The 13,980-nt window shown below is 40.2% G+C and overlaps 2 protein-coding genes across 2 annotated transcripts in view; both read right to left on the bottom strand.

Moving 5' to 3' along the window:
• Positions 1-259: 259 nt before the first annotated feature.
• LOC144663982 (uncharacterized) lies at positions 260-10,570 on the bottom strand. The gene is made up of 3 exons (XM_078525081.1): positions 10,393-10,570; positions 1,364-1,577; positions 260-442 (listed from the first exon to the last, which is right to left on the bottom strand). Exons 1-3 carry the CDS (start codon positions 10,463-10,465, stop codon positions 421-423), a joined length of 309 nt encoding a protein of 102 aa, XP_078381207.1. The 5' UTR covers positions 10,466-10,570; the 3' UTR covers positions 260-420.
• A 2,420-nt stretch (positions 10,571-12,990) lies between these two features.
• LOC144664105 (uncharacterized) overlaps positions 12,991-13,980 on the bottom strand; it is a 108,367-nt gene continuing 107,377 nt past the window's right edge. Inside the window, exon 74 of the mRNA XM_078525236.1 lies at positions 12,991-13,652. Coding sequence (XP_078381362.1) covers positions 13,515-13,652 — 138 coding nt within the window. The 3' untranslated portion in view covers positions 12,991-13,514. The remainder of the gene's footprint in view (positions 13,653-13,980) is intronic.

The following is a 13,980-nucleotide window of genomic DNA, read 5'->3' as shown; positions in this document are numbered from 1 at the left end:
GAAGGACAAAACTCAGCTATGAACTGCAGATTTAATTTGCCCTCATGTCTGTTGATTACCACTTTCAAAATGAAAATTGATCACGTGAAATAAAGGACATCTTTTTCGCCTTAATTTAGATCTTTCTCAGTTCTGCTATACCTTTACACAAAAAGTATACAGTAATCTAAAGGTAATATGCAGGAATGAATAACATGAGTAACGGCATTAATTCTTCGCATAGCGTTATTAACACAGCGCGCGAAAACAAAAACATCAATTTAGCGATTCCCACTAAATTATTTATTTCTCCGCAGTTTATTCGTTTACAACATTACATTACTAAAGCATTTCTTTCTTTTTCTTGAAAGTTGTCACTGAGGTTTTACTGTGTTTGCGATGCTTGGTTATCAAGCATCTCGTCACGTGATACAGTCTCATTCAGGGTACCGGTTCTCCACGGCTGAAAAAGAACAAAGAATGATGTGTCAGTTATAAACAGAAAAATAAAGGAAGCTCCCAGTACAGTGGAACCCCGATATAACGATCTTCGATATAACGATATTCCCGATATAACGATGAATATGTTATGTCCCGGCAAAAGTAAAATGTATGGGACGAAACCCCGATATAACGATTCCTCGATATAACGATATAATTTTACTGCCCCCTTGGCATATCGTTATATCGGGGTTCCACTGTATCAGCCAAGTCCCTAGGCGTTCTCTCTTGTTTCGGTGACCGCGCAAAGCCTGGGACGGGAGTGCTCTTTGGTGACGTCACCGATCAGGGTCGAACCTAGACTACTCTGAGCCGAGCCGGAATGCCAAGGGACTGGGTGGCCAAGTTTGTCACTCAGCAGTAAGATCCATTCCTAAAGGGCAAGACCATAATCTCAATTTCCAATTCCGCCAAACGGCGTGGAATTGAACTCATTCAGCCATTCTACAAAAAGGCCAATCATAAAAAATAAACAAACAAACAAACAAATAAAAAAAAAGAAAACTCCACAAAAATAATGATGGGCCTTAGCTGGAATAAAATCGGAATTGTAAACAAGAATACTCAAAATCTTCAAAATAAGCATACTCAAAAATGTCAATATCGTAGTTTCCAACAAACACTTGGAGAAAAACACACAGATTAAAAATCTCTCAACGATACTACAGGACTAAAAGATCCAGCTTACAATAACGTTTTCGGGAATCATCAGTTCATAATTTAAAACAAATCTCGTAGCTTTCCATTCCAATGAACGTTTTTTTATTCAATTTTGTTGCTTACACCAGCTATGGACGGACAAGATCTCTGAAAAGCGTAATAAAGGAATTTAATATAGTCTGGCTGCTAATTCATTGAAATTAGTAAGAGGAAGGTAACCTACCTGTATATTTTACAGTTTGGCCAATGTGAGTCCGCGGATGATGGTTCAGGGGTCCATGTGCCGTCAGGATTGCATACGTAACGCATGGCTGCGAGGTATTCAACGTCATAGCCCGGGTCACATGACATACGACAAGAAACTTTCTGAGTGTTTAGGTCTTCTTGACAGTCCAGCCTGCCATGCGCTGGTGGTGTCCGGCCTTTGCATTTGAGTTCTGTAGAAAAGGCAAAATATATTCTTAAAGAGTCCTTTAAGAAAAGTTTTCAAAAGAAAAAGCGTCAAAATCCAGATCGTGTTCTTTTATATTGCTAGGAGAAAAAATAACCAATATAACACCCAAAACGGTAATAACATATTAAGTAGTCATGACCGATCATGACAGGACTAACCAACGAGGAAATTCAGTCAAAAGTCTTAAAATGCCGCTGTTCTGTTTTCCCGTATTGTTTAGAGATTTTTAAAGGGATATTTGCATAAGCAATACAGTCTAATATCTTTAGATTTTCTAGCTCAATATTATATGAAGTTGAGTGGCGAAACTTTAAGGAACAATATCCCGTTACCCAAATTTGAGAGCTGTTAAAACAGTTATCTTTCCGAAAATCGTAGTTGGCGTTTTCCCGTTCCCAATTAACATTTTTACCTCTCCGAAAACAACAGGTGTTATATCTCCCATATAACGAAGGTTCGAAGTGACATTTAACTAAAGAAATCTGAGGGGTTAACAGGCCTTCTGAACACATATTCACCGCCGGAAATGGTCCGTTGGGTGCCCCTGTTCATGAGTCAGCAAAGTTTTCAAGTAATAGATGTTTTGGAATTTGTGCTACGTACTTTGGGTCATTCCACAGAACATAAACCGGACATTAGATCTCATTAGGCAGACTGTGGGGTCCGCTTAAAATCCTTTTACCAAATAGCAAAGATAACTTTAACGCCGGAAATGTTGTTATGCTCGCTTAATTCAAAGTTATTTAATCGCACTAGGTTTTATTTTGATAAGAGTACCCATGATTTCTGAAGTCAGCATAGTGAAACGCAAGCTAGCCCTAATTATGAAGAGGAAATGACACTATTTTGTAAAACATGCCGCTTGTTTGTTAGACAGAAGCAGGTTGTTCTTCTGTGCGTGTTTTTTGCCTTCTGCTTGTATCACAATCCAAACAGGGACGGCGGAGCTGGGAGGGGGCTGGAGCTTCAGCCTACCCCCCAATATTTCCGAAAAAAATATAGACTTACTAAGAGATAAGTCTCTTAAGTCCCCCTCCTAACTTCAAGTCACTAGACAGTCCCCCCCCCCCCCATTGTGGAAAAATGTTCCGTCGTCCCTGAAAAAACATAGACTGCGAGCAGTCCTTCTGTGTGAAGCTTAGAATAAAGCGCAAGAAGGAAATGTCAATGAAAAATATTGGGGCGAGATTTTTCCACCCGCGCTCTTTTTCGCTTCAAACTCGACGGACTAAGAAGAAAGAGAGAACGCTGGTAGTCTATCAAACGGGGTTAGTGAAGGAGAGGGGGTGGGGGGGGGGGGGAAGGGGGAAGTGGTATACCCAATATACTTGAAAAACCTGTACCCAATAAATTAAACCAATATTTTCCTTCCAAATCATGCAAAATACAAAATTTTGCAAAAACGCAGTATACTTTATACCCAAAAATGCCCAAGTTCAGTGTAAAAACACTGTATATCCTATTTTAAATTCCCCTGTATACCGTATACCGTATACCTCAAAACCAACTCTGAACTTTGAATTTTGAAGTTGATGAAGTTGCTCTGGGCGAGAACGAGAACAAGAATGACAGCGAAAGCGAATGGCAACCCGTTAAATCAAACAAGTCCAATTACCCTAAACGAGGGAAGACGAAAAAGAAAGGCAAAGCTAGTTCCCAGAACCAGCAACTACAAACAGAAAACAACGATACTAGTGAGAACGACCAAGGGGAGCAAAAACCCAATGAAGGCACAATCATTGTTGGAGATTCGATTGTCAAAGGTTTACGCAAGGACTTATTAAGTCGGGCAGCTAAACGGCGCGTTACTGTGAGAAGTTTCCCTGGTGCTACAACCACAGACATGAAGCATTATCTGCAACCAAGCTTGGCTACAAAATCGAAGGCGATAATCCTCCATGTCGGAACAAATGATCTGAAAAATTCATCCTCTGCTCGGAATGTGGCGGAGAAAATCGTCGACCTAGGAAATATACTCGAGAAACCTGTACCCAATAAATTATACCCAATATTTTCCCTCCAATTCATGCAAAATACAAAATTTTGGAAAAACACAGTATACTTTATACCCCAAAATGCCCAAGTTCAGTGTAAAAACACTGTATATCCCATTTTAAATTCCCCTGTATACCGTATACCGTATACCTCAAAACCAACTTTGAATTTTGAAGTTGATGAAGTTGCTCTGGGCGAGAACGACAACAAGAATGAAAGCGAGAGCGAAAGCGAATCATTCAAACACGCTCAACATGCCCTCAACACTGGCGAAGTACTAATTAACAACTTGAGTGAGAAATTCTCTAAAGAAATTGCAAAGGTCTGGTCCGAAATAAGCGGCATTAAATCCAGTCTAACTAATAGAGACGGATTACGGCCACTACAACAAGAACTAGACGAACTGCGGCTTAAATGCACAACTTATGAATCTACCATTGACCATCTACCATTATCTGCAACCAAGCTTGGCTACAAAACCGAAGGCGATAATCCTCCATGTCGGAACAAATGATCTGAAAAAAATCATCCTCTGCTCGGAATGTGGCGGAGAAAATCGTCGACCTAGCCAATATACTCGAGAAACCTGTACCCAATAAATTATACCCAATATTTTCCCTCCAAATCATGCAAAATACAAAATTTTGGAAAAACACAGTATACTTTATACCCAAAAATGTCCAAGTTCAGTGTAAAAACACTGTATATCCTATTTTAAATTCCCCTGTATACCGTATACCGTATACCTCAAAACCAACTTTGAATTCTGAACTTTGAATTTTGAAGTTGATGAAGTTGCTCTGGGCGAGAACGACAACAAGAATGTAAGCGAGAGCGAAAGCGAAAGCGAATCATTCGAACACGCTCAACATGCCCTCAACACTGGCGAAGTACTAATTAACAACTTGAGTGAGAAATTCTCTAAAGAAATTGCAAAGGTCTGGTCCGAAATAAGCGGCATTAAATCCAGTCTAACTAATAGAGACGGATTACGGCCACTACAACAAGAACTAGACGAACTGCGGCTCAAATGCACAACTTATATGAATCTACCATTGACCATTTTGAGAAAGAAAGGGCTAGCCTCCTTGAAGTAATCAAAATACTTTCTTCTGATCAATCGTCAGGATCACACGATCCACAACCTGCTTCCGCCGAAGATTCGTAAGGATCATACGATAAACAACCTGCTTCCGCCGAAGATTCGTTAGGATCACACGATAAACAACCTGCTTCTGACGACTGGCAACCCGTTAAATCAAACAAGTCCAATAACCCTAAACGAGGGAAGAAGAAAAAGAAAGGCAAAGCTAGTTCCCAGAACCAGCAATTACAAACAGAAAACAACGATACTAGTGAGAACGACCAAGGGGAGCAAAAACCCAATGAAGGCACAATCATTGTTGGAGATTCGATTGTCAAAGGTTTACGCAAGGACTTATTAAGTCGGGCAGCTAAACGGCGCGTAACTGTGAGAAGTTTCCCTGGTGCTACAACCACAGACATGAAGCATTATCTGCAACCAAGCTTGGCTACAAAATCGAAGGCGATAATCCTCCATGTCGGAACAAATGATCTGAAAAATTCATCCTCTGCTCGGAATGTGGCGGAGAAAATCGTCGACCTAGCCAATATACTCGAGAAACCTGTACCCAATAAATTATACCCAATATTTTCCCTCCAAATCATGCAAAATACAAAACTTTGGAAAAACACAGTATACTTTATACCCCAAAATGCCCAAGTTCAGTGTAAAAACACTGTATATCCCATTTTAAATTCCCCTGTATACCGTATACCGTATACCTCAAAACCAACTTTGAATTTTGAAGTTGATGAAGTTGCTCTGGGCGAGAACGACAACAAGAATGAAAGCGAGAGCGAAAGCGAATCATTCAAACACGCTCAACATGCCCTCAACTCTGGCGAAGTACTAATTAACAACTTGAGTGAGAAATTCTCTAAAGAAATTGCAAAGGTCTGGTCCGAAATAAGCGGCATTAAATCCAGTCTAACTAATAGAGACGGATTACGGCCACTACAACAAGAACTCAGGGGCACCCATCGAGAATATAGTTCAAAACCACTTAAAGATAGCACCGTTGAACGTATTTTAGTATTTAAACGGTAGATATATATCCCCTAAAAATTTTTTATCTGTTCGGATTTCCTAGCTGAAAGTCTAGTGATCAAAGTTAAAGGGATCAAAACTTACCTTTTCGAAAAAATTCAGCCAGAGAAGGGCTCCCGAAAATTCTAGGTGACCTTTTTAGAGTTAAAATCCGTTAAAAATGAACAATTATACCATTTTTTAGATATTCGAAAATCCTAGGAAAGGCAGGCAAGCAAAAAAATTTACAATGAATGTTCCGAAAATTCTAGATCTCAAATCGTCTTCCGAACAGATATTTTAACGAAATATTCCGTTGGGTTCCCCTGAGAACTAGACGAACTGCGGCTCAAATGCACAACTTATGAATCTACCATTGACCATCTTGAGAAAGAAAGGGCTAGCCTCCTTGAAGCAATCAAAATACTTTCTTCTGATCAATCGTCAGGATCACACGATCCACAACCTGCTTCCGCCGAAGATTCGTTAGGATCACACGATAAACAAGCTGCTTCTGATGACTTGCAACCCGTTAAATCAAACAAGTCCAATAACCCTAAACGAGGGAAGAAGAAAAAGAAAGGCAAAGCTAGTTCCCAGAACCAGCAACTACAAACAGAAAACAACGATACTAGTGAGAACGACCAAGGGGAGCAAAAACCCAATGAAGGCACAATCATTGTTGGAGATTCGATTGTCAAAGGTTTACGCAAGGACTTATTAAGTCGGGCAGCTAAACGGCGCGTAACTGTGAGAAGTTTCCCTGGTGCTACAACCACAGACATGAAGCATTATCTGCAACCAAGCTTGGCTACAAAATCGAAGGCGATAATCCTCCATGTCGGAACAAATGATCTGAAAAATTCATCCTCTGCTCGGAATGTGGCGGAGGAAATCGTCGACCTAGGAAATATGATTGCTACAAACTCTCCTAACACTAGTGTAACCATTTCTGCAATCACACAAAGAAGAAAGTAAAGGACTGCAACAAAGTTTTAAAAACATTTTGTAATCAAAATGGCTGGGGCTTTGTCGAACACTTGAACATCGACGAAACATGTCTGAACAATTACAAACTCCACCTTAACAAGAAAGGTATTGCAATCCAAAGACAATGCTAATGTGAAAGCTCTTCTTAACATAACAGATATTTATGGATTGGAACAACTCATTAATGAACCTACCAGAATTACACCTACTACAAGTACTTTAATTGATCTGATTTTCACAAATCGGGCAGAGAATGTAAGTGATCACAGTTTAGTTTATGCATATCGAAAAATTTCAATTCCCACTTTCTCCAAAGGAGTTAACTTGATAACATATAGACAGTTTAAACATTTTAATAGCGCAAATTTCTATGCGGATATTTTAGCCCAACCCTGGGATGATATAAAGAAATTGTATGATCCTAATGATATGTGGAGGAGGTGGAAAGAATTATTCCTGAATGTATGTGAAAAGCACGCACCGATGAAGACCAAACGGACACGAGATTCTAAATCACCATGGATAACCACTATTTTAAAAAAGCGGATGAATTTCAGAAACCGCCTCAAAAGAAAGGCTATTAAGACAAAGGATCCATTTATTTGGAACCAATTTTGAATGGTTAAAAATCAAGTGAATTGGGAAATTAACAGCGCTAAAAAAGCGTATTATGAAAATGCCTTCAACAATTGTTGTGGGGATCAAAGGAAAACATGGAAAACAATCAATGAACTGACCTCACGAAAATCCAATAAAACTGCTATTAATGAAATGGAATATAGTGGGGTAAAATCTGAAGTTCAAACAGATATAGCAGAAATGCTAAACTGCTTTTTCACAGAAGTTGGGCCAGGCCTTAGTGGAGACGTAACAGAAGTTGATAAATCCTTCGACGAATTTCTTACCGCAACTGATAAAAATTTTGTTTTTGAAAAAACAACACCTACACGTGATTTTGCACTACTATCAAAGCTTTGTAGGTCAAAGGCAACAGGATTAGATAATATTTCAGCGAAACTTCTAAGGGAATGTCCTGATTTACTGGCGGAATCTCTCACTCATATATTTAATCAATCCCTAATGACGGGTATCTTTCCCGATGAGTGGAAATCTGCCAGAGTCACTCCATTGTATAAAAATTCTGGGAAGCGTTCTGATCCGACGAATTATCGGCCAATATCAGTAATTCCAGTTGTGGCCAAAGTCTTTGAACGGATAATTTACGATCAACTTTATCATTATTTAACAAAAAACAACTTTCTCTCGTGCCACCAATCTGGTTTTCGGTCTCTGCATTCTACGCTCACTGCACTTATCGAAGCAACAGATAGCTGGGCCTTGGATATAGACCGTGGTCTTGTTAATGCCGTAGTCTTTTTAGATCTCAAAAAGGCATTTGATACAGTAGATCACGATATTTTGTTGCGAAAATTGCAATACTATGGGAATTGTTGAACCAGTCATCAATGCTTTGCTTCTTATTTAGATAATCGAACACAGATTTGTCATATTAATTCTTGTAAGTCAACTCCGAAATGTCTAAGATGTGGTGTTCCCCAGGGAACAATTTTGGGACTTCTTCTGTTTTTGATATATATTAATGACTTACCACACTGTCGGACATATTCGGAACCCAGAATGTACGCAGATAATACTAGCCTAACACTTGCTAGCACTGACATTGAGCATATAAATTATCGCCTTAATCACGACCTGAGAAATGTGTACGAATGGCTGTCTGCTAACAAGCTTACTCTAAATATGACGAAAACTGAGTTTATGCTTATTGCATCAAGGCAGAAGTTATCACAATTTATGAAAAGTCCCTCTCTTACTATAAATGAGAACGCAATAGAACAAGAAACCTCTGCTAAATCCCTCGGAGTTTATGTTGATCAAAATATAAACTGGGAGTGTCATATTGAAAACATTTCTAAGAAGATAGCTTGTGCCATTGGTGCAATTAAACGAATTCGGCATCTCACTCCATTTAATATTTTAATCAAAATTTATAATAGCCTTATTCAACCACAATTTGATTATTGCAACGTAGTGTGGGGAAGCTGTAACAAGGGCCTTGCTGAAAAACTGCAAAGGCTTCAAAACCGCGCAGCTCGTACCCTAATGTCTGCGAGCTATGATAGTAATTTAAATGATTTGTTCCGGACACTGGGGTGGAGAAGACTCTATTATCAAAGATTGAAACAGAACTCTATCCTAATGTATAAAACATTACATGGTATGACTCCTGATTATCTGAGATCAAGATTCGTATATCGTGACGATGTTAGTGCTTATCGTTTAAGGAATACCGAAAACAAATTCGTTCTTCAACAACCTCGAACTGATTATCTCAAGAAAAGTTTTTCATACAGTGGACTGCTCAGTTGTGGAACAACTTACCTGTAGACCTAAGACAAGCATCTTCACTGGCCGATTTCAAATCTAAATTAAGTCGGCACAGTTTGAAGTAATATCTAAATTTTAAGTAAATTTTAGACACGGCCTCCATGAAAAGCAGACTTTTCTTTTGTTATTTTGAATTTGTTGTTATTAAATTTTTGTAGTTAGTTAGATAGGTAGATAGTCCAGTAACTTAATTGACTGATGGAAAAACCGTGTATAAATAAAGTTATCTTATCTTATCTAACCCTGGCCGACCCTGAAGAAAAACAAGGTGGTAAAGTTGTACTCACACCGAGCTACACCGCAAAAAAAACACATCAGACTGACCGGAAATATTTTTAAGTGCGAGAAAGTCTCCCTGTGAAATCAACATTTTAAAAGTACTATACCTTGGTTGGAAGATTACTTTCGCATGTTATTTCGCTCATACTCCGCTCTTCCCTTCTGTCCCCGTACCCCTAGTCCCCCTCCGTACCCCTACTCCCCCCCTCCCGTCTCGTATCCCTAGCTGAAGAAAAAGTGAAAAAAGCATCAAAAGTGCAATGAAGGTAACAAAAGTGCGTGGGACATATTCAGCATTAACATTATTTAACGATTTCATAATCGTTTGCGCTGTTCATAAAGTACAAGAAGCAGAGAGAACACTGGCGACGTCTTCCGCCAGTCGAGTGAGTCGACCCGGTTTAAAAAATTTCCTTTGGACTGGACTTCAAGGACTGGACTGGACTGACTAGTGAAACGATCGCGAAGACCAGCACAATTCGAGCTGTCCTGCACTCACGCTATCCTGATCGACGGCTATCTCTGAGGCTCCACTAAAAGATGGCTTTTAGCAGCCCCTAGCAGCCCCTAGTACTTATTCTTAATTAGACCTTCATGTCCAACAAACCTCTGAAATGTTATTAAATACCAGCCAACATAACACTCCCCAAAACAAACCGGACAAAATTTATGATCCCCAAAATATTTATATGTCCGACAGTTGCATATTTCTCCCCTCCCTCCCCTGCATCCAACTCCTCCCCTCCCCTTCCCGTCGATTCTAACAAGGGTTCCACTTGTGTCTTTTAACAGTTCATCAGTGAAAATAGTAAATGCTGTAAAGGAAGCAGATAAAATCCCAATCCACGGGTGTCTGGGCAAGAAACAGAGACGGACGAACAAAAGGTGGTGGACAAGCAGCCGAAAATTTTAGGCCACGAGCAAAGAAACGAAAGCGCGCAGTGGTCGAATTCTATTAAAGCGATACTGATTTAAAACAGAAAAATAACAAAATCAAATAGAATTATTGACTTACGGCTGAAATCGACGCTAGTCGAAGAGCATGCTCCGAACACAATTCCAAAAAGAAACAGGGCTTTGAAATACATTTCTCTCGATAGCTTGACACGAGGAAGGTACACGTAGTTGCGTCCAGATATTGTTTGACTGTTCTTGCCGCGTCGCACGTATAAATGTAAATTGATTCCCTTCAGGGAAATCTGAAACGTACATGCAGGAAATAATGCATTGCGAATTAAAACAATTTTAATAACTGCTTAAACAAATACAAATTTATGGACCGGTAAACAGTGTGAGAGAAGTGGCTTTGTGAAGCTATACAAAACTGACAAGTCATTTAAAAGTCCTATTTACCCCGATTTACCCGGCTGCAGGTGAATAATCAATATATCTCAGTATTTCACCCTGGGGCAGGTATGTCGTCTAATGTTGCCGTCCATTGGCGCCGCTTGAAATTCTCGCTCGAAAAACTGCCGCGCACAGGGCCTGATTTCAGTGATTTCGCCGCTTGATATTTACTTCTGATATTAAGTTTGGAATAAAACAAAATAAAAACCGAGAAATTAACTCTCTGGTGCCGGGATATACAATTAAATGTCAGAGGTGCAAATTACATGAATATTGAACACTTCAGCCACCTGACAGCTGAGACAGCTGACATAACGAGAAAAATAAAATGAAACTGGCTTTTACATTACATTCATTACAGTTTCTGTGTTTTTGTGATAGCTTGTTTGTTAACATGTAACTTGTCAGAGGTCGTCCGGTGACTGCGGTGAAAACAAATGAGCAAAAAAAAATACCACGGGGCGCGTTATGGCTCGTCACGCAGGTTGCGTGACAAGCCAAACGAATGTCTGCGTTGGAGGCTACCTGTACGGTTCGTGTTGATGAAATTCTATTCGCACGACCTGTTATAGGGAGCGTCGGGTTCGGCCTGGTCATACAAGGGACGATTTATCAGCATGGGTACCTGGCTTTAAAAGATTTTCTCGCGATCTTCCTTTGTAAGTCAATTTTGATTTGGCGACCAAAGACTCGAAAGACACCGTTATCTTCTGCTGTGTCCTGAGGATGTTTAGTCATAAATATTTCATTCTGTTAACAAGTTCCGTCAAATATTGGGATTGTGGACATTGTTATGTGGTCGATTGTGCGAGGAAAACGCGTAACCCTCCCACGTCCACGCGCGCGCCCAAACCTGCGCGTGCTACGCATGCTATTTCCTTCTACATTCTTCGCTCACCACATATGCAATATTAGCCTACGTTGAGTTGAATCACGCTCTATTAAAGCTGAAACTTGTTATATACATGAAAAATTTACCACCTTCGATAAGTTTCTCCTTGAGGCGGTCTTTTCACCCTTAGCTTCGGAGCCTACGAGCACTCAAAAGTCAACACAGGAAACCATAAATTAAAGACTTAAAACGCAAGGCAAATTGGCTTAATTTGTGGGTCATTTCCTGTAAGGATTAGGATGATCCGTTAGTTCCACACTGCGTGTATTTCGTGTTTAAGTTCACATATCTAGTGTTATCGTCTGAACGGATCTGATACTCTACAGCTTGAGGGCCGAAGACAACACGACTATGAAAATGACTTCATCGACTTTGTACTTCCGGTTTCCGCTGAGGTCCTTTCCACTGAGGTTGGAAGTCACGAACAACGTTCTTTTCCACGGCTTCTCTCAGACGGACGACACGTTCACACTAGACGAACTAACTGAAGACTCCTGGGCTAAATTCAAACTCTACTGAAATAAGTAAAACAAACTGGAAATGTTAACAACTTGAAAAGGCCCTTATGAAGAGCTTACCTTTTTTCGGCTGGTGCGAAGCTTTATTTCTGATCGGAATTTTAAGTTTCAAAAATGCAGGCTTTGAATATCCTGAATAGCGAAGCGCGCGAGTGACGTCACGACTCAGACAAGACTCAGACAAACAAACCGAAATTGCGGACGATTTTCCTAAAACACTTTCTAAAGCAGCCGGTATTCCTAAAACACTTGTATAAACCCAAAACTTCGCCTAGATTCCTTCTATTTCTCTCAGAACACGCCGATGTTTGTTGCATGAGCCTTGTGCGTGCGTGGCGGTTATATTCACTTGCATTCTATTTTTAGACCTCGCGCGCTTCGCTATTTCAGACATCCCTCTCTGGGTTAGCCTGCGCCGCCGACGAAACTAAATCCTGACCGGGGTTAGGTTACGTCTGCGACGCAGGCTATCTCTGGTCGCCTGCTTCCCTTCTCAGAAGCAAGGCAACCAGAAAGGGACGTCTGAAATTCAGGCTTGGCAATTTGGGCAGTAGACCACAAGCTTCAAAGCGGCAAAAAAACTCCCTAACCAAAAATTCTCTGAACGCTCTGTAATATTTTCTCTTACGTGGTTTGCAATAGGAATAGGAAGAAATTATGCGTGTTAAATCTAATCCAGTTATAGCCTCGTGTGCTTTCCATGTGCTTATATTCAGAAGAGCTTATCATCGGAAGGATTATTTACTAGTTCATTTGAGAAAGCCTCATAGGGGTGGGGGCGAAAATTTTCGCTATTTGGTTTGTTTCTGGTTCAATTGCTTACCGCCTGGGCAGGCGACTCAAGGGCTAAACCAACTCGTACAGGGAAAACTTTATTTAAAGATAAATATATTTCTAACTAACACAAGCGATAACCGATGTCAACAAAATATTACAAAGAGTTTAATAAAATTTATCTAAATCTTTAATTATCGTTTCTGTTGAGGGCCTGAGACAAAACTCTAACTTCCAGTCCACTCGCGGCTTCACAACACGTGACCACTACAAGCGTGCAAGGCGACTAGGGAACTGGGGATGACACTAGGGATCGCATGCCACAAACTACAGCGCCGTCCTTTATTCATATTTTCCTGTGTATAGCCATTATGAAACGTTAAAGAGAGGTATTGTACATGTATAACACTTTATATCGAGTATTTTTCTCTTTCGTTCCAAGGGCTGAACTAAAATTATATTATGGCGCTATTTTTTAAACAGAAGTGACGAACTAGTAAGTAAACCCTGCTGATGCACAACCATACAAAATTCACAGGAACATCTAATTTAATAAATTTCTCTTGAGAGTTAATTTAAGGAAGAGTCATCGAGATACAAACAGAGCTAACTAAAACAAATAGGTCCCACTTCAAAACCGAATTCATTTGAATTGAGAAATTCTCCAGGGGCGAAGTCCACTATGGGCATTTGATTAAGATCTTCAGTTTCCACATGGACAACTGCTTTCCAGTCTTTACGGACCTGAAGGAAAGATGACATAAATCAGTCTAGCAAGACTACAGCACAACGGTTTTTGAATGACGTAACAGAAGCTGACGATCACGTGCCCTTGTCAGTGGCCAGTCAAAGCCAAACTTTTTCATTTTATAGTTGGCTGTTGACTTCGGATCGAATGTCACCAAAATCTGTGGATGGTTCGCGCAACAAGTGGCGTGGTCAGGGTAGGCCTACTAATGCCTCGACGTCATCAAGGAAGTAGACCTGACTGACTGACTGACTGACTGACTGGTTGACTGACTGACTGACTGACTGACTGACTGACTGACTGACTGACTGACTGACTGACTGA

Source organism: Oculina patagonica, chromosome 1 (genome assembly GCF_052425735.1).
Source record: "Oculina patagonica isolate OP01 chromosome 1, crgOcupat, whole genome shotgun sequence".
NCBI lineage: Eukaryota > Metazoa > Cnidaria > Anthozoa > Scleractinia > Oculinidae > Oculina > Oculina patagonica.
This window is presented reverse-complemented; position numbering and strand designations above follow the sequence as displayed.

Excerpts from the sequence above, each read along its gene's own strand:
- LOC144663982 (XM_078525081.1), bottom strand. The coding sequence starts at position 10,465 with ATGTATTTCAAAGCCCTGTTTCTTTTTGGAATTGTGTTCGGAGCATGC. Across the intron at positions 1,578-10,392 it reads GACTAGCGTCGATTTCAGCC|AACTCAAATGCAAAGGCCGG; the intron begins GTAAGTCAATAA and ends CCTTTTCTACAG. Across the intron at positions 443-1,363 it reads CCAAACTGTAAAATATACAG|CCGTGGAGAACCGGTACCCT; the intron begins GTAGGTTACCTT and ends GTTCTTTTTCAG.